This window comes from Mus caroli, unplaced genomic scaffold (genome assembly GCF_978045245.1).
Source record: "Mus caroli unplaced genomic scaffold, Mus_caroli_1 scaffold_1, whole genome shotgun sequence".
In the NCBI taxonomy this organism is placed as follows: Eukaryota; Metazoa; Chordata; class Mammalia; order Rodentia; family Muridae; genus Mus; species Mus caroli.
In genome coordinates, this window is record NW_028227256.1 from 115,005,389 (window position 1) to 115,024,492 (window position 19,104).

The window sequence follows — 19,104 nt, forward strand, 5'->3', positions numbered from 1 at the left end:
CTGAGACAAGGCGATAGATAGAGCCAACAAGGAGACCTGATAACCCGATTCCCGAATCTCACGGTAGAAGTTGGAGTGGTTGCCATATGTTGCCATGCACCGTGGCACACTTGTCTCGCCTCTTAACCATCACACACATTCAGTAATCATCAGGTTTTAAACCATGACTAATGCATCCCTGACTGCTGTTTATTTTCCCCTCTTGCACACTACTCTCCCGAAGGTTTTTAGTAAAGAGGTCTGGAACAAGGTTGCTTCCAAGTGGCAGCAAAGGGGTTCCTGTGGATCGTGGCTGTCAGGCCCACTAAGATGAGCATGCCCAGAGAATTCCTCATGTGAAGTGAAGGTTTCTATTCCTTGGCTTCATGTGTTTAAGAATAATCATCTTAATTCTGTACATTATGTTCTGATAAGTATACATTAATTTTGCTTCCAGATTTACTCCAGCCGAGACCTCGAGGAATCCATAAACAAAATCAGAGAAATCCTGTCAGATGACAAGCATGACTGGGAGCAGAGAGTAAATGCTGTAAGTGCCACTTTTCTGTGCTTCCTTTATGCTTATTTGCATATTTGCATATTCACTCATTTACATATACACTAATACTAACACATACCTTCTTAGTAAATTGCCTCACTTTGTTTTGTTGTTCACAGTGAGTTTTTGTTTTTTGAGTTTGTTTCAAGATAATCTCACTACATCCTAGTTTGCTTTCTGTTGCTGTGAAAAAATCATCACGACCAAAATCAACTTGGAGAGGAGAGGGTTTATTTCTTTACATTGCCTTATGGGTTATAGTCCATCACCCAGGGAAGCTAGGGCAGGACCTGGAAGTTGGAAGCTGGAGGCAGAGACTGTGATGGAATACTCCTTACTGGCTTGCTTCCAATGGCTTTTAGAAACTTTTTTATATAACTTGTTTTCTTATATAACCCAGGAGCTCCTGCCCAGGGGGGTAGCACCTGCAGTGGACTGGGCCAGGCCCTCCCACATCAATCATCAATTAAGAAAATGCTCCAGAGCTGTGCCCACAGGCCAATCTGATGAAGGCAATTCAATTGAGGGTTCTCTTCTTAGATGACTCTAGTTTGTGTCAAGTTGACAGAAATTAAATAGCACCTGCTCTTTAGCCCGTGCTGGCCTTCACTCTGGGATCTCCGGCTTGTGGAATGCTGGACTTAATGGTCAGGTGCCACCACACCCAGCCCTACTTCTGTTTTAAAACACAGCAACTTGTTAGTGTGTGGTAGCATATGCCTTTAATCCTAGCGCTTGGAATGCAGAGATAGGCCGTTCTCTGCAGCTATCCTGGTCTATGTAGAGTTCTAGGACAGCCAGGGATATAAAGGGAGACCCTGTCTCAAAAAGCAAGCAAACAAAACACAAAACCAAAAATCCTGAGTATTAAGGGCTAGTGAGATGGCTCAGCAGTTAGGAGCACACATAGCTGCTTGGATTCCAGTTCTGGGAGCCAACGCCCTCTGCTGGCCTCCATGGGCTTCTGTGTACTGTAGTGCACACACACAGGTGCATGTAGACACCTAAAATGTCTTAGGGAGATCATATTTATTATGGAAGCTGCATTTTAAAATGGGGTCTTAGCTGTGATCTGATTTGATCATTGTGTATTAGGTAATAATCAGCTGTCCAAATTGTCTTAGCAAAATGGTTTCTAGGAGCTAGAGATATAACTTCACAGTTAAGAGCACTTGCTATTTTTACAAAGGACCCTAGTGGAGTTCTCAGCAGCCATGTCAGGTGGCTCACAGCCACCTGTAACTCCAGCTCCAGGGGATTTGATCCCCTCTTCTGCTCTTGGCAGCTATGTGCACAAATGCGGCATACACCCCACTACACACACACACACACACACAGATAAATCTTTTTTTAAAAAATGGTTCCTATTATCAGTTAACTTTTATGTTTATTTCTTACATTAATAGCTATTTTATGTATATTCAGTCTTAAATATTTTATTTATCTCTGACTTTTCTCTGTCCCATTAGCTAAAAAAGATTAGATCGTTACTCTTGGCTGGGGCTGCTGAGTACGATAACTTCTTTCAACACTTGCGTCTTCTGGACGGGGCCTTTAAACTCTCTGCTAAGGACCTGCGGTCTCAGGTAGTGCGGGAAGCTTGTATCACGTTGGGGTAAGGATTGCGAGCACTACATTCACCCACACTGTGATACAGTCTCTCAGGGCTTTAAAGATAACTCCTGGCACATGTCTGTGGGGTCACCTCTAGCTGGTTTCCAAGACCCTAGTCTGTTAACACTTGTGTCCGTACTCTCAGAGTAGCTGCTACCCAGTTATTTAGTGTGTGTTGGATTTTAAATTTTACTCACCAATATAATCTCTGAAGCCTCTCTTGTACTATTAATTTAAAAAAAAAAAAAGAAATCTTACAGCATTCATGAGATTTTTTTTCATGATTTTTGCTTACAGGATACAGTGTGTATTAGCACACTTGTGTTCTGGTGGAGCTCGAGCAGTGGTGGGCATGCAGGGCTGTGGGTGGTTAGTGGTAGAGCAAATGCAGAACCCTCAGTCAGTACTCAGATCAGAGGGAGAAGGAGATGTAGCCCAGGATGTTAGCTCAGTAGCCACAACACCTGGCCAGCATTGTGACTGTATAGCGTTTTAGGGTAGGCAGATACTAAAGCATCATGTTTTATATGTAAAACAAAAATAAAATAAGCGGGAGGTGGTGGGGGCAAGTGTTGGGTTCATGCTTAATGTTTTTAGTTCATCTTTGTTCTTGCTGGTTTTATTTTTGTTCTTTTAATACTTCTGTGAGAATTATTAAAAGAAATTTGTTGGCTGATGGCTTTGCCAAATTTTCTACTTGTACATTTTAAGTCTATTTTCGAGGTGTCTTGGACCCTTGTCTTTTATCCCTAGAGAACTGTGATGGAAAGCTGTCCCATGCTGAGAGGCTCTGTGCTTCCCTGTGTGTGAGGATGTGACTATAGCCAGTCCTTTCTTGTTGCAGGCACCTGTCATCAGTTCTGGGAAATAAGTTTGATCATGGAGCCGAAGCCATTATGCCAACTATCTTTAATTTAATCCCGAACAGTGCCAAAATTATGGCTACTTCTGGTGTTGTAGCTGTTAGGCTAATCATTCGGGTAAGTGTGTTATGGGGACACCCATGAAAGAGGAGAGTGGGAGGCACTGATGGGACATAACAGGCGCTCCTGTCAGGGGTGTGTCCCACTCTGTGCATGCTGCAGGGTCTGTGATGTGTCGTGTGTGCTGGCACACTGGTACTGAGAGCCACCTCTTCACTCACCTGCCATTGGCTCTAAGTTCTTGGCTGTCCAGAGCATCTGGCTTTTGCCTCCCTCCACCACTTCTGGTCTTTCTCTCACCCCGCTTCCATTTTAGTTGTTTGTATGTATGGTTGCCATGTACCTGAAGCTCAGCAGTCTTCTCACTTGCGTTGTGTAGCCCTTACTGCAGTGTGAGCAGCCAACCCAGTACTAATAATCCTCATGCATGGGCAGATCCTGAAACTGGTGTGGATGAAAGCTGTCAAGCTGCTTCCCACCAAGCCCGAGGACCTGAGTTCAATCCTCAGGACCCACAAGCTACCTTCTGACTTCTGCACCTGTGCCAACATAGAGGGGGAGAGGGAGGGGGAGAGGAGGGAGAGAGAGGTCACGAGCTGGAACAAATAAGTAACTAAATGAATTAGCAGAATGTGCTCAGTCCCCACCGGTTACTCAGGATAATTTGTTAATATCACTGTTTTTGCTTGCCCTTACTTGTAATAGTAAACCCAAGACCATTGTATGTTTCCGCTGCGGTGGCCTCCTATCTCAGACTGCCCTGAATGACCCATGCTGTGTGCCTTTGGCTCTCCTGGCTCTGTCAGTCCTGTAGTGGCCTGTGTGACATGTCAGGGCGTTGGGTTTCCTTCTTTAACGCTGACATTTTAGACTGAATGTCCACGTGCTGTGAGGTCTGCTTGTGAGGGAGAGGCTCCTGTTGCACTGGCTCTGGGCTGTGTTCCAAGTGCTCATCTGTCTCCTCTCCTCTCCTCAGCACACCCACATCCCTCGGCTGATCCCTGTCATAACCAGCAACTGTACCTCTAAGTCTGTCGCCGTCAGAAGGTAAGCCTGCGCAGGGGAGGGCTTCTTTATAGTCTTGCAAGTGTCTAAACAGGAGGGACACCAGCCTCCTCCCACGGTTAGAATTTCACACTGAAGTTGCTGGTAAGATCACTGCTGACTGCTTCTTGAGCCAAGATCACTTTTATTTTCTGGCTGGCAAGATGGCTTGATGGGTTTCATCCCTGAGACTTTCAAAAGTTGTCCCGTGTCGCACACACGCTACAGTTACAATTCAACCTTCTCAAATATTAAGGTCTTTACAAAATTTTAAAGAGTTTATAAATTGTGTGTGCATCCGTTCGTCCCTCAGTACCACTTTGCTGACCTAGTCTTTTAGTTAATTCTGGTTCTTCTTTGCCCCACATTTTCTGTCTTTCCCCATTAAATGAAATTTACCTACTCAAAAGGTAAACTGGTTGATTTAAGCAAAAAAAATTATTTTCACCAACAGATATATTACTAAGTTCCCTTTCTTTCTTACCACACTCCAGGCGCTGTTTTGAATTTTTAGATTTGCTTTTACAAGAATGGCAGACACATTCACTAGAAAGGTGAGCTCCTGTGATTCTGAACTGTTCTCTGGACTGAGTCTTAGGGTTGAGTGCCTGAGCAAGAGGTCGGCCCCTTCCTGTATAAGGAAGGAACCTAAGCATTTGCTAAGTGACTGTAGTTTTTGCCGATCTGAGCCACTTCATACCTGAGAAGCTTCAGGGAGTATCATCCTTCCAGATACTGTGTGGCATAGCTTGTGTAGCTCGGTTGGTAGGTGCTTGCATAGCATGTAAGAAGTCCTGACTCCATTCCACCTCAAATCAACTGGGCCTATAATCCAGTATCAAAAGTTTAAAATCATCTTCAGCTACATTGAGAGTTTAAGGCCCGCTTGGGCTAGTGACCATGCCTTAGGAAAAACAAAATCAGTATGGCCTTAGCTGGTGGTATGCACTATTGTGATTATGCCAGTAGGGGGCAGTATTAGTGCAGGTTCTGTTCTTCAACTTAGTGCGGGTCTAGAGCTGCCCTCATCTAGATACTTTGTGGGAATTCCATTCTCTTGAGAGGTTTTCTTATTCCGTCTGTTGTTGGTCAGCAGTTGTCTTTATTGAGGCTTGCAGCCAACTACTTTTTTTTTTGGCTTTTCGAGACAGGGTTTCTCTGTATAGCCCTGACTGTCCTGGAGCTCACTTTGTAGATCAGGCTGGCCTCGAACTCAGAAATCCGCCTGCCTCTGCCTCCCGAGTGCTGGGATTAAAGGCGTGCGCCACCATGCCCGGCACAGCCAACTACTTTTATATATCAGAATTTAAAAGTAGCAAGTAGCATTGTGTCAGATGCTCACAATCACCTGCCTATGCGTTTTCTTTGACTTTCATAGTTCCTGTCAATTTTAGATTCCTGAGCATCTGTGTTTGGACACAGTAGACAGTAGTGCTGGACTACGTTTTGAATGGGTGTCGTAGTTTGTTAACCATTTTTCATCAGAGTGATAGTTGATGCTAGAGAATTCATCTGAGTGATTATAGAAATTAAGACTAAGACTCAGTCTGAACTCCCAAGCAAAATTCTGATCAGCAGCACTGGCTTTGAGAATCGAGGCTGCCCACCAACTGAGAAAAGAACAGGAGTCTGAAAGGTCTGGTGTTTGTTAGCCATGTAGACGGAAACGGTAGTTTTGGAAAGTTTGTCTTCACTGTTTAAGGAGATCTCCTTTTGCATCCACATCGATGGCCACTTTTTTCACTGGACGTCTTTGAGTCCTCCTGTCTATGTTAGGCTTTGCTCTCTCTTAATAAGGCAGAGGGATAAGCAGTAGGCACATTGTGTTAACTAACGGGAGGCTCAGGTTGCAGGGGAGCATGAGCTGCAGAGCATCTCTGGGGCTCACACACTTAGAAGGTAGTTGTGCTATCCAAATCCTTCTGTGAGAGTGGGGTGGGGACATGAAAGGGGACCTTGGGGGTACATGGGTGGGGTGGGCCTCTTAGCCTCTAAGCGATGTTACCTGACTAACTTTTGGGTGAAGCTGTCAGATCCACATTGCTGTTTAGAACTTGATTCACAAACTGGTTTTCACCCACATGAAATTGTATGATGAATGACTGTTTTGTTCTCTTTCCTAAATGTGCAGACATATATCAGTATTAGCTGAAACAATAAAGAAAGGAATACACGATGCTGATTCTGAAGCAAGAATAGAAGCCAGGAAGTAAGTTTCTGTGGAACCAGCTGATTCAGACCCGCTGTGTGGATCGCCTCGAGGCAGTCTTGTTCCATGTGACTTCAGAAGAGTTTCTGCTGTTTTGCTCTTTAGGTGGTTGCCTAAGTGCAACTGAATATAACTCGGGCTGGGGTTGACAGTGGGACACTTGTTTTCATTGTCTCATGAGTCAGCCATGCAGCCCAATGTTCATTACCACTTTGTCTCGGGAGATGACAGCCACAGGGTATTCTCTTCATGCCCTCATGTTTGAAAGCGTGACGTGGTCATTTCTTATCAAACATGAATCGTGGGAGCAGGAGCTGGATTGACTGATGCCTGGGTTGTCATGGTAATAGTGCCCACTTTCAGACTCCCAGTGAAACTGAAAGTGCTTCAGTCACATGACTATGTCCCTGAAGATCATTTGCCAGGAGGCTTTATAGGAAGTTTGATGTTAAGACCTACTTACTTGGTACTGGAGAGATAGCTCAGTGGTTAAGAGCACTGACTGCTCTTCTGAAGGTCCTGAGTTCAAACCCCAGCAACCATGTGGTGGCTCACAACCATCTGTAATGAAATCTGATGCTTTCTTCTGGGGTGTCTGAAGACAGCTACATATAATAAATAAATAAATCTTTGAAAAAAAAAAAAGACCTACTAACTTGAAGCTTGGGATGTAGCTTAGTAGAAGAAAGCCTGTCTAGCATGTAAGGGCCTTCATTTGGTCTCCTGAACCATTACAAAGAATCAGTAAAAATAAAGCATGGTGCTGATAATATAGCCTAGTGGTAGGATACTTACTCATGTCCGAGACCCTGGGTCCATCCCCTGCTCAGCAGCTACACAGGTCGAAAAGACAATGACTTCCTCTTTTGCTCCTGTGGTCTCTTCTGTGCAGTCACAGCTGACCAGCTCTTCAAGTTGACACAGGTTACAAACTGCTTTTTTAAACTTAGCACTATAGTTTACTTAGGTGAAAATTAATTCCTGGCATTTGTTTATCTGTATGTGTGCCCTCATGTTCTCATGTTAGGGCAGTGTGTGTACCAGAGCTTGTATGTGGAGGTCAGAGGGCTCCTACCATGTGGATCCCAGGGTTTGAACTCAGATCTTCAGGCTTGGCAGCAAGCGTCTTTACTCATTGAGCTATATCTTCTGGCCTTGTTTTTCTTTCTTCTGAGCTCCTCATAACTCTGCTCCCATCTTGGGTAGTTCCTGCTTGGTAGAGTTAAATAATTTCTAGTTGCTGCAGGCCGCTCGGGGTCAGAGTGTCAGTGGTCCTCCCCTGCTGCTGTTTCCTTGTATTGTGTTCTCGTCCTCTAATCATGATGCAATACAGATTTCAAGAAGCTCGGAGAATTTTCCATTTTTCTTTTATTTGTATTCTTAAGTCGGTTTCAAGTATCTCAAACTGAGGAATGTCTAGCTGCATTGATAAAAGATGCCACTGACGAGTCCGTTCTGTACTCTCGGTGTGGTTGTGATAGCTTGGGCTCTGTCTTCCCCACGTTTCCCGGCCTTGCGAGTTAGAACCTTTAAATTCCTGTTTTATAAATGAGACTGGGGTGGGTACTGAGAAGTTATGTAACTTCTCCAGCATCAAACAGCTGGTGAGGAACAGGAAGGGTCAGCCAGTAAATGCAAGTGCCTCCTAGCCTCCGACTAAATCAATTCCTGGAACCTCTGCAGTGGAAGGAGAGAACCAAACCCCACAGACACCTCCATCCCACCCACACACTAACAAATAAAAGCGTAACTTATTTAAGCTGTAAGTTTTAGTGCCAGGATTTGTCCGATGCCGCCTTTATTCTCCAGCCTCGTGCCCCATCACTGCTCTTAGCAGGTTAAGTGGAGGCCTCAGATCCTCAAAGATGCTGTGTGGTGTCCTCAAGCTCAGCAGGGTCCTCTGACTAGATCTGGGGCTTGTCCTTTCCCTAGATGCTACTGGGGTTTCCACAGTCACTTCAGCCGAGAAGCAGAACACCTGTACCACACTTTGGAGTCCTCCTATCAGAAGGCCCTACAGTCCCACTTGAAGAACTCGGACAGCATCGTGTCTCTGCCCCAGTCAGACCGATCCTCTTCCAGCTCTCAAGAGAGTCTCAAGTAAGGGCCTTGGCTTTGTTGGCCATATGGCAGTGTTGTGTAGGTAAAGGTTTGCTTGCTCAGACACACTCTACAGCTGTGCTTTCAGCCGAGTACCTGCTCACGCTCCCCAGAGGTCAAGGTATATTCTGCTTCTACTAGGATACTGCTCAGGAGGTGAGAAACTTAGCCTTGGACTCTGCCCCAGACTCTTTTCCTTTTCTGCCACAGTTTTAAATAGCGTAGTGAGTTATAGAGTACTGTGAGCTGTATATATTAATTTATCATGGAGTCCTCAAGAAGATATAAGTGTTGCCCAGAGACAGGTTTGGAAAGAGAAGACGTCCAAGACATGGGACTTAACCTAAGAGTATGTCTGCCCTTCACGTCTGACCTCTGCCCCATTATTGTTTGTTTTGTTTGAAAGGTCAGACATCCCAAACATATTGTTAACACTCTGTCACATGTGGGGTGGGTAAAATAATGAATTGCCTGAATCCTTCTGAAGACCTTGCATTCATTCTTCACGGGTACACTTTGCTGTTGTAGTTGTGTGTCTGCAGATAAAGCATACTTTTGGTGACACACATGTGCATGCATTTTGCAGCCGGCCTCTTTCAGCCAAAAGAAGTCCCACTGGCAGCACTGCATCCAGAGGTAAGTCCCAGAATTACGGGTGGGAGGCCTGGGTGGGCTGCTCATCTCCTGAGACTGTGTTCAGCGACAGGAAGCTGTGGCCTGCTCCCGGCTCTCCTCAGTGATGCGCCACCCTAACATCTGCTCTGGGCTCCCCTGCACTAGGGCCAGTTGTTTAACTGTCAGGATGGCTAGACAGAAATCTGGCTCTGGCTTCTCTTCTCTCCCTGCCTCTGTGCGGCCATGAGTCCTTTTGCTCCTTGCCTCACATAATGTAGAGAGGCAGGCAGCAGTTCATTAGCTATCAGAAGCTGGAAAAGGGTGTGTTTCCAGATAGGGTGTAGCTAGGTGGTGACACACATTTTATTTCATGTGTCAACCATAGCTTTAGACCTATAGTTTTCCATTATTAGAACAATGGAGCAGTAGATACACTCAGGCAAAGTCACTGGTTTTCTGTAATCCCATCTCTGGGGCAGTGAGCGCCTCCTCCCTCCTGTGGGTACCAACATATTTAGTTCTAAGAAAAGCAGAGCAGCCGTATGTCGCAGTATGGCCAGTGCTTCCTGACTTCTCTTGCTTCTCCATTAAAGGCTCTACAGTTAGTACAAAATCCATGTCGACGACAGGATCTCTCCAGCGATCTCGGAGTGATATTGATGTGAACGCAGCAGCCAGTGCCAAATCCAAAGTCTCCTCATCCTCAGGATCCACCGCCTTCAGCTCTGCAGCAGCATTGCCTCCAGGGTCCTACGCATCCTTAGGTAACCAGGCTCCCTCCCGTCCTGCTGTCCCCATGACCCTGGCCTCTGAGCAGAGTACAGAGCTTACACAGAGCTTCCCTCTACAGTTGAGGGCAGCTTCACTCTTGAGGGTGTTCTAAAGCATAAGTAACTACTCTCAAAGATGGTTCCTAGCGACCCGTTGTCCAGTGTCATGTCCAATGTCCCTTTTCTCTGGAGTATCAGCCTGACCTGTAAAGACATGTGCTTGCAGGCTGTGTGGTCCTCATGTCCTTTTTCCTATAGCAAGTCCTGCCCATACCCAAGCCACTGGCCATATTGCCAGCACTGGCTTTCCCCCTCCCCTGCTGGTGGGAGCTGAACAAGATGGCTCAGTGGGCCTTTAGGGTTGTTGTGGTTGACTGTCTCTTAGAATGAGGGTGACAGGAAGATTCTAAGTGAATATAATGAACCTTTAACCACCGTAAGCACAACTGTGTAGGTGTTCTACACTACATACTGCCCACACACTGCTCCCCAAAATTGTTTCTAATTACTTTCCAAATTTTTGATATCTAAGATAATGATAGGTTACATTACTCAGCCTGTCACGCCAGCACTGAAGACCTTTTCTGTGTCAGGCTAGTGATGTATTTCATTGTATTTTTGTAAATACCAAGTTAGTCATTCACCCCCAAATCTGAGGACTTAGCTTAAATCATAACACTAGGACTGGGTCACTCACATGCCCACTAGAGTATTTCAAGGTCACTGTAAAGCTAATCTTCTGAAGTGCTTTGAGATTGGAAGCATGCAGACAGGACAGGACAGAAACAGTACCACTTGTTCACTGCCACCATGGGCAGGCTGTGCAAGCTCGGAGTCTGTCTCTCTGCCAGTGACCTCATGGAGAGGTAGCCATCTGACTCAGGCACGTGGTTGAGGATCGGTGAGATTACATGAAGGTCCTTTGTAAGTGATCACCCTGCAAGGTCGCAGAAAGAGCTGAAGTAAGAGCACTACTAACCGAGAGATGTATGTCCTGGAACCATATGTTCAGGCAGTCCTGTTCCCCTGATCTCAGACATTCTCTCGAAAAGAGGCTTAGTAAGGGCTCTCTTCTTCCTCGTGGTAACTACTGTTCCATTAATGTACAAGTACCAAGGTGTTGCTTTGTACTTTGTGGTCAAGGAAGAAGCCTCAGGTGTTCCTTCCTGTGGTGAACAAGTTAGATCTAAGTATTTACCAGGGTGTCAATACTTTTGATCCACTTTTACTTTTGATTTTTGATTATTTAGTTTTATTTTTGTTTTGGAGACAGGGTCCCACTGTATAACCCTGGGTAGCCTGGAACTCACTATGTAGACCAGACTGGCCTCTAACTCAGAGATGGCTTGCCTCTGTTTCCCACAGATATACCTGGCTCCCCTTTATTGTTTTTAGTTAGCATTGCCTGCCTGTTTTCATGCCAGCCTTGAGAGACTCTAGGGTGAGTACTTACTTGTATACATATGTGGTGTTTAGTTCAGGCCTCCGTAGATTCCCTCAGTGCTGATGAGAGGCCCAGGAGTTTGGTCTGGTGACAGATAAAGAACCCTTTGGAATCGCTGAGGACATTCTCTAAGCACAGTTGCCTCTCCAGACAAGACTGCGGCATTGACTATTCTCTCCCTTCCCCATAAGAATTCTACCTTTAGTTTCCTTGGTTTTGTCCCACCCCCACATGCTACTTCAGCAAAGAGTGAAGTGGCACGTAGTTCTGAGACTGTGCCCAGGTCCTACTTAGAGTGACAAGACACTTGCCTTGAAAAGTATAGCATTAAAGCTGATAACCCTTTTCCAAACTTCTAGAGTCCAGACACATGAGGGAAGACTTGGAGTACGTAGGCCTGGATGCAGGTACTAAGTGCAACAGCTGCTGCTGCTGGGCGAGTAGTTGGGATAGGCCTTGCTGCAGCCTCTAGCTCTTCTCACTGGGTTCTGCTCTTGGGGTTACTCCTTGGAACCTGAACTTTTAGTGGCTCCTCTACACCCCTCCTCCTGCTAGAACTTTCAGGGAAGGGGAACTTTCCCAAGGATGATACAATTGGCAAACCAGAGACTGTGAGTCATGCTGTCGACTGTGACACAAATGTGTGTCACTGTTCTGTTTTGCTTTCCAAAGGCAAACTGTGTTACTCCGGGCTGAGCTGGCTCCTGGTGAGGCCCCTTAGCTGGCTTCCCACTCTGCCCTGCTTCTGAACTCGGTTTCCTTTTTGGCTTTGTTTTAAAGTGTACATTTTGCTTTTTTAGTAGCTAATAACATTCTGCTTTTTAATTTTCTGAATGTTACTAACTGTTCCCTGTTGTCCCCTCCCTTGTTTTTTAATTGGCTTAAAGACGGTACTACCACTAAAGCGGAGGGTAAGCGGTTTGTTTCTGTGATTGAGGTGTGTGTCTCTCTGGTCCTCTGTTCCCACCGAGTGCTGCCCAGTGCCCACTTGTCCTCACTGAGGTCCCTGCATGATGTGTTGCACGCTGTCCTTACCCTCTTCTTCATTCTGTCTCCAGGGGCTTCTTGCCTTCCCTCTGCCTCAGTTTTCTTCCCCTTTCTTGTTTGACCTTTGTTCCGGTGAATCAGGGCACTGAAGTGTGCTGTGGGTGGTGACCGTGCTGAGGCCACACTGGGAGGAATATTCAACATCACTTTGTATGTTGCTCACTTGGGGTTTGTTGCTCATGAAGCCCCCACCTGAGCTGCACTCTCTCTTTTTTTTTTTTTTTTTTTGGTGCTCCGTGGGCCTCTCGGGCTCATCTTTTCTGTCTGAAAGTAAATTTCTGGTCAAGTACCCACATTCTGCATTGGTGAAGTTTTCTGATGAGCTACAAAGACATTTTTAAATAGTATTTTACTCTCCTATGAAGAACACTGCCAAATTATTGTTTTTATTTGTGTCAGTGTCCCATGCCCCTGTTTATTCATTTGTGTCCACTGATCTTCCTACCAGCCGCGTGGTGATACTCTTCTCTGCTGAGTTCTGCAGTCCGCACCATGGAGAGAAATGGCCATGTCCACATCCCTGATCCACAATTTAGGCTAAGAAGCTCTTGCTCAGTCCTCACCTTGGTCTTTGAACTTGAGACATAGCCAATATAGTGTGCACTGACCTTAGCTTAGCAACTGTTAGGCAACATTATCCTTTCCCAAAATTCCTGCGTAGAAAACAGGATAATGCTTCAACGGTTTAATTTAGAGCAGTGCTGCCTACTTGAGATGTTGTCTACACCTCCCAGCCCTCCAGATAATGCCTCCAGCAATCAAGAACAGCCTTGTTAGTTCATAGTTGTGAAGTGGCTACCATGTAAAAGAGGCAAGGTTTGGGCAGGGTAGCTCTTTATAGTTTTAAAGTGTATTATTGTGTGTGTATGAGTGCAGGTCTGTTTGCTGTGGTGTGAGTGAAGGACACTTTTCGAGAAAGTCAGTTCTGTCCTTCCACTATGTGGAATCCCCAGGAAGCATCACACTCATACTGTGTGGCAAGCATTTTAGCCACTAAGCCATCTCCCCAATCCCAGCACAGTATTTCTTACGTATACTTTTGTTTGGAGATAGGGTCTTGTCTGGCCCACACAGGCCTCCACCTCTCTCTCTAGCTAAGGATGACCGTAAAGTCTGATTCTCCTCTGGAGTTAGGCTGAGGTGCGCATCACCACAGTCAGATGTATCAGTGCTGGAAATGAAGCTCAGAGTTTTGAGCATGCTGAGCCAGCACTTTCCGAACTGAGCTAAATCCTTCGCCATTCTGTTGCTGAGGCCAGAGTCTAGGTTCTCAGAAGTCAGAAAGGAAAAGGAGAGAAAGAGATTGAGAAGTTTTAAGTTACACTTATTTTTTGTATTTGCTCAAGAACACAGAGGTGAGAGGATGACTCATGAGACTAGGTCCTGTGGCCCTGGGATTCCTCTCAGATTGTCAGCCATGGTGGATAGCATCTCACCAGGCAAAGGAATAGAACATGGTCACAAGATTCATGTTTTTCAGACATGTCTCATCATAAGAATTACATGGATGCTTACAAGAAAGAAAGACAGATGGATGTCCTGGAGATTTTCTCTGAAGATGCTGATTAAGTTGGAAGGATCTAGAGAACCCAAATTTAAAAGAAGTCTCACTGGTGTTGCCCAAAGTTGGACAGCTTTATGAAATGAAAAGACAGTCAATAAATTTCTACCCATCTGTGGCTTTTATATGGGTTTGCCGAAGGCCCTAGCTGGATGTAGTTATGACCCGGGGTAATTATTGCCTTGTTCAGCTGATAGTAGTACTTTTGTTTCTGGTTCTCCAACAAGCAATACTATTTGTTTCCTTGACCTCAATGGAAGGGAAATGGAAAACTAGAATAGAAGATGTGATAGTTACTTTTCTATTGCTGTAATAAAAAGGGAAGGAAAGAAAAGAGGAAGGAAGGAAGGAAGGAAGGAAGGAAGGAAGGAAGGAAGGAAGGAAGGAAGGAAGGAAGGAAGGAAAGAAGAAAGGAAGGGAGTGATGGAGGGAGGGTTATTTATTTGGGCTTTTGATCCAGAGTGAGAGTCCACCATGATGGAAGAGGTATGGCAGCAGGCAGTCTTCCAGAGGAAGAGTCCATGGTAGCAGAGGAGTCACAGCAGCACACAGTAGCAGGAAGCTTGGGCAGGGAACTGGGGAGAGTTAACTGGAAGTTGAGTGTGGCAGTGAGTCCTCAGAGCTCGCCCTCAGTGATGGACTTCCTCCAGCAAGGCACCACATAAGCTCCCCAAATAGCACCACTAACTGGGGACCATGTGTTTGAATATACCAGCTATGAGGGCCATTTCTCATTCAAGCCATCACAAACAGTTTACACAAAATGGAAAGTATATTTTCTCAGAATACATTATATAGGACAGTCAACCTATTGTTCAACCACTTATTAGTCACTTATTAGTCAACCACTAAGAATTCTTTACCCTTCTCTCCTCTTTTTTTTTCTTTTTAAAAATCAGTTGTAGTGTCCCAAGCAAAGTTAAATTGGCCATTCATTTACTGGACAAGATGCTAAATCACTTTCTGGTTTCCTTCAGGTAGGAGAAATGATGGAATGTTGTGTCTTTAGAAAATGAGAATGAGACAGTAGAGAACTTTACAAGACGGGAGGATAGTGTCTGTGCCAGGGTAGCCTCAGTTCTTTGTCATGACGGACCACGACAGGACAGATGTCTCCATGCAGACAAGCTGCCTCTATTCTGTTGTTTGCCTTGTGAGACTAGAGAGCTGGTGATGGTAAAGCAAACTGCCAGTGATAGTAAGAAAAGCCATTAGCTGTGCATGAACGGTGTGCTTTTGATCCCAGCACGCAAAAGGCAGAGGCAAGTAGATCTTTGGGAGTTCTAGGCTAGCCTGCTCTATATAGTTAAGTTCCATGTCACCTAGGGCTATGTAATACGGTCCTGTCTTGAGGATGGGATGGGGGTGGGGAGGCTAATGCAGCAATACCACTTTGTGCCCTTATTAGGATTTCTCATTAGAGCCTGCCTGCCTGCCTTCCTTCCTTCCTTCCTTCCTTCCTTCCTTCCTTCCTTCCTTCCTTCCTTCCTTCCTTTATCATCATCTTTTCTTCTCCTCTTTCTCCTCTTCTTCCTCTTCTTCCTCCTCTTTTTTCTTATTCTTTGTATATTCACATGTGTGAGGGTACACGTGTGTGTGTGTGTGTGTGTGTGTGTTGCTGCCCACTAGTTGACATCTTTCTCATTTACTCTCCAATTTGTTTATTAAGATAGGGTCTCTAGCTGAACCCAGAGATCTCCAGTTCTGTCTAGTCTAGCTATCCAGCTTACCCTGGGGATCCTGTGTTTGTCTGCCAAGCTCTGGATTCACAAGTGGCCATCTTGCCTGCCTGACTTTTTGTGAGTGATGGGAATCCAGACTCTGGTCTTCATGCCTGGCTGGGTAAACACTCTTATCAGCTGAAACCTCTGTCTTAGCTTTCTGTCTTTTTAAAGTCATTGTGCCTCTTCCCTTCTTTCAGCAGTAAAAAGAATGGTCCCAGAACCTTTGTATAGGGGGGCAACCACTTTACTCTCCTAGCTGTGAACCTTTAACAGTCTTTAAAAATAAGTCTATTAAATAATTTACAATCTCTAATGTCTGGACAAAAAGAGCCAAACTGGGTGTGGCCCAGTGCCTATAGTTCAAGCACCTGAGAGGCTGAGGAAAGGAATGCAGCAAGCCCGGGGCCAGCTCATGCTGTAGAGAGAGACCTGTCTCAAAACAGCAACCAACATGAAAGTCAGTCCAGGTGTGGTGCCCTGTGCCTGTAATCTCAGCACTCAGGAAGTGGTCACAAGAGTCAATTCTGAAAAGAACCAGTCTGTAGTGTCGTCTTTTGGCTGCCTGTCAGTGTGCTATCCGTATACTCAGTGTGTGTGTGTGGGGGGGGGGGGGCTTAGGGGTTTGGATGCTGTCTGCCATGGTGCTTATGAAGGTGATTATGTGTATGCTGAGGGAATGGATATACTTGAATGCTTTAAGAAAAGATAATGTGTCTAGGCATTATTCCCCAAATAAATGATTGTCCCTAAAACAAATGATTTCTAATGAAAAGTTACAATGTCTCAGTAGCCTGTGAGTATAGACAACTCATTGTTGCATTGAATAGATAATAGTGTTATTAAGTTGAAGTCAAAGGTCATGTTAGGGCATGGGGAGGTGACACATTGAGTAAAGCAGTTAGCATGCAAATGTGAGGACCAGAATTCAGATCTTCAGCATACATACATACATGCATATATACATACATACATACATACATACATACATACAAAAAGTCATCTGGACGTGGTAGCTTGCCTGTAAATCTAACTCTTGGAAGAAGGACAGGGCATGCCTAGATCTAGCTTCCTAGATAGACTAACTGAATCAGCGATTCTGGGTTCATTTGAGAGACCCTATCTCAGTGTGTAATAAAGAAATTGAGGAAGACACTCAGTGTCAAGCCCAGGCTTCCACATGCCTATACACACATTCACATGTACCTAAACAACACACACACACACACACCTATGTTTGTTTAACTTTTGGTGAATTTAATTTAGATTATATTATAAAAGTTACATAGCTTCATCCTGTCATCTAGGAAAAAGAACTTAAATTTTAGTTTTATTTTGCTGTGGAGTAACCATTTGGTATTATTATTTATTTATCTAAAAACTCTGAATTTAAATAATTGGGCCCTTCTTTACAAATCAAAATAGGTCTATTTATAAAGTAAAAAATGTACATTTTTTAAAAAAATAGCCATGAAGAAAACTGTACTTTTGAGGGTAGAAGTGATAGGTAGCAAAACTGACAGAGAATCAAGTTCTGAGATTCTAGCTCTGTTGAGAGGCAGATATACAGGAATGGAGGCTGGTTTCATTGTGTTCCAGCGAGCTAGAGGTAAACAGTTGAGCTTGCTGGGATGGCCCGGTGCAGAGAGAACTGAGATGGACTTAGAAGACTGACTTTTGTACAAGCCTAGGAACTTTGAAACAACCTTGGTGCAACAAGACTGGTTCTTGGTATTCTAACTGCCTTAGGCCAAGGGTCCTGACATTACTATTTCTTACTCCTTTTACCCAAGGATGAATATCCAGCCCCTGCCCTGCAGGTATAGCATCCGCAGTAAGGATGCAGATCAGACAGGTACTGTAAGGCAAAAAGAATTTCACTTCAAAACAATTCTTGGGCATATAAACAGTTTTACCATTTATTAATATGCATTATTACAAATGAGTATACAACTGAGACAAATGGCTTCTTTGTTTTTATGTAAAGAATGATCTGAATAGTTGTCAACACTTCCCAGACTTGGTTGATGTTTCGGGCGATTGGTGCTCAGATCACCACTTTCCACAGTACAGGAAGGCATAAGTATGTCTGGGGCCATTTCAGACTCTGTCCTGACCCAAGTTGATATTCATTGAGCAAACTCAAGTCAACAAGTCAAACACCCATCTTTAAAATCAGACAGTCTCATCCACACTCTTCAAGTGATTCTTACATGAGAGATGATGATAAGAACATGTAAGAAATCTTCACCTTTCTGATGTCTCTGTAAGAGCAGAAAAGTTTGTGCCTTAAAACCCAACAACAACAACAACAACCACAAAAGCCAACAACAATGTCACTGCTCATGACATATGGTGCACCACAGTGAGATAAATCCAAGTGAGCCGCCAGAATGTCAGGACCTGTTTGACTTTGAATTCAGGTTTTGAGTTGACTAGTGATCAACTTTTTGCTGCTCAGTCTTCTTACAGTCCCCACAGTTAGTTATAGGGCCACAGGGTAAGGGGCTGGGCCTTGGGCTGAATTGATTGTTCAGCACTGTGCCTGTAACTTGGATCTAGACCACAGTTTTAGGGTTTTTTTCCAGAATGAAAAAGGAAAAAAATTAAAAAAGAGGTATGACTGAATAAGAATCCTTAGTAGTGTTAACATGCTTGAATTCAGAATATTCTTCCTGGATTCCCTGAAAGCTGAAGGCTTTACTCTTCCTAAATTTCTTGCTTTCCCCTTTTTGTTCATTGTTAGTGTGTGTCTGCGTGTGTCTGTGTGTGTCTGTGTATGTTTAGTGTATTCCTGGGCCCTCTGTCTAAGTCTGCAGTTTTCCTGCACTGTTATGCAGTTGTTTAGTTATTTTTATTACTCACTTAGGCTGGTTTTGCCTCATCTTTCACTCCTGTGCTGTCTGCCATTTAGTCATAGTACACAGCTAAAGTGTGTTCTCATGGTTTTCTGTGTTTGTGTAGTAGCTTGTAATTCTCTTGAAGACCACAAAACATTCCCTGTCTTTTCTTTAAAACATATCCAGGCACTTAAAGCTGCCAACTAATTAAAGTAAAAACCAGTCCCCTTCCCATGAAGTAGACACCTGGACGCAGCACACCAGACGCCTTTCAGACCATGTAGCTGCTTCCCTAAAAAGTAAGGACAGTTCAAAACCAAGAAATGACCTTTCAGACTTCTCCTATATAGCAAAGCGTGTGAGTCCTAGAGACCTGTGTTAGGTCTTTGAGTTCACTAAAGGTGCAAGGCACTAGCCTGAAGCCAACCAGCACTGACAAGGGGCCATATGTCCATGAAAAGGTAGACATGGGAAACTTACCTTCAGATGGCCTCATCGTTGTCTCAGTGCCTTCCTCCTTTATAACGAGCTCTGTGTACACATGAAGCTGAGCTTCCTTCCTCAGGATTAAGTCGTTGGTGTTTGCAGCCTGTGAGTGCACTGAACTTCCACAGAAGAAGCCACTTTTGGATCTTTCTTTAGACTTTCCAAAAATTGTATCAGCCAGATCTGAGATGT

At 44.6% G+C, this 19,104-nt stretch overlaps 1 protein-coding gene across 33 annotated transcripts in view; it reads left to right on the forward strand.

Moving 5' to 3' along the window:
* Positions 1 to 19,104, forward strand: part of Clasp1 (cytoplasmic linker associated protein 1) — a 207,252-nt gene that overhangs the window by 106,993 nt on the left and 81,155 nt on the right. For 17 of the 33 annotated variants that reach the window (XM_085840328.1, XM_085840449.1, XM_085840413.1 and 14 more), the window contains exons 11-19: positions 437 to 529; positions 2,008 to 2,153; positions 2,997 to 3,132; positions 4,052 to 4,122; positions 4,614 to 4,673; positions 6,251 to 6,328; positions 8,261 to 8,428; positions 9,015 to 9,064; positions 9,637 to 9,807. In XM_085840328.1, coding sequence (XP_085696454.1) covers positions 437 to 529; positions 2,008 to 2,153; positions 2,997 to 3,132; positions 4,052 to 4,122; positions 4,614 to 4,673; positions 6,251 to 6,328; positions 8,261 to 8,428; positions 9,015 to 9,064; positions 9,637 to 9,807 — 973 coding nt within the window. Of the gene's footprint in view, positions 1 to 436; positions 530 to 2,007; positions 2,154 to 2,996; positions 3,133 to 4,051; positions 4,123 to 4,613; positions 4,674 to 6,250; positions 6,329 to 8,260; positions 8,429 to 9,014; positions 9,065 to 9,636; positions 9,808 to 11,616; positions 11,665 to 12,144; positions 12,169 to 19,104 lie in introns of all 33 variants that reach the window. The other 16 variants (XM_085840319.1, XM_085840439.1, XM_085840471.1 and 13 more) reach the window with 3 other exon arrangements.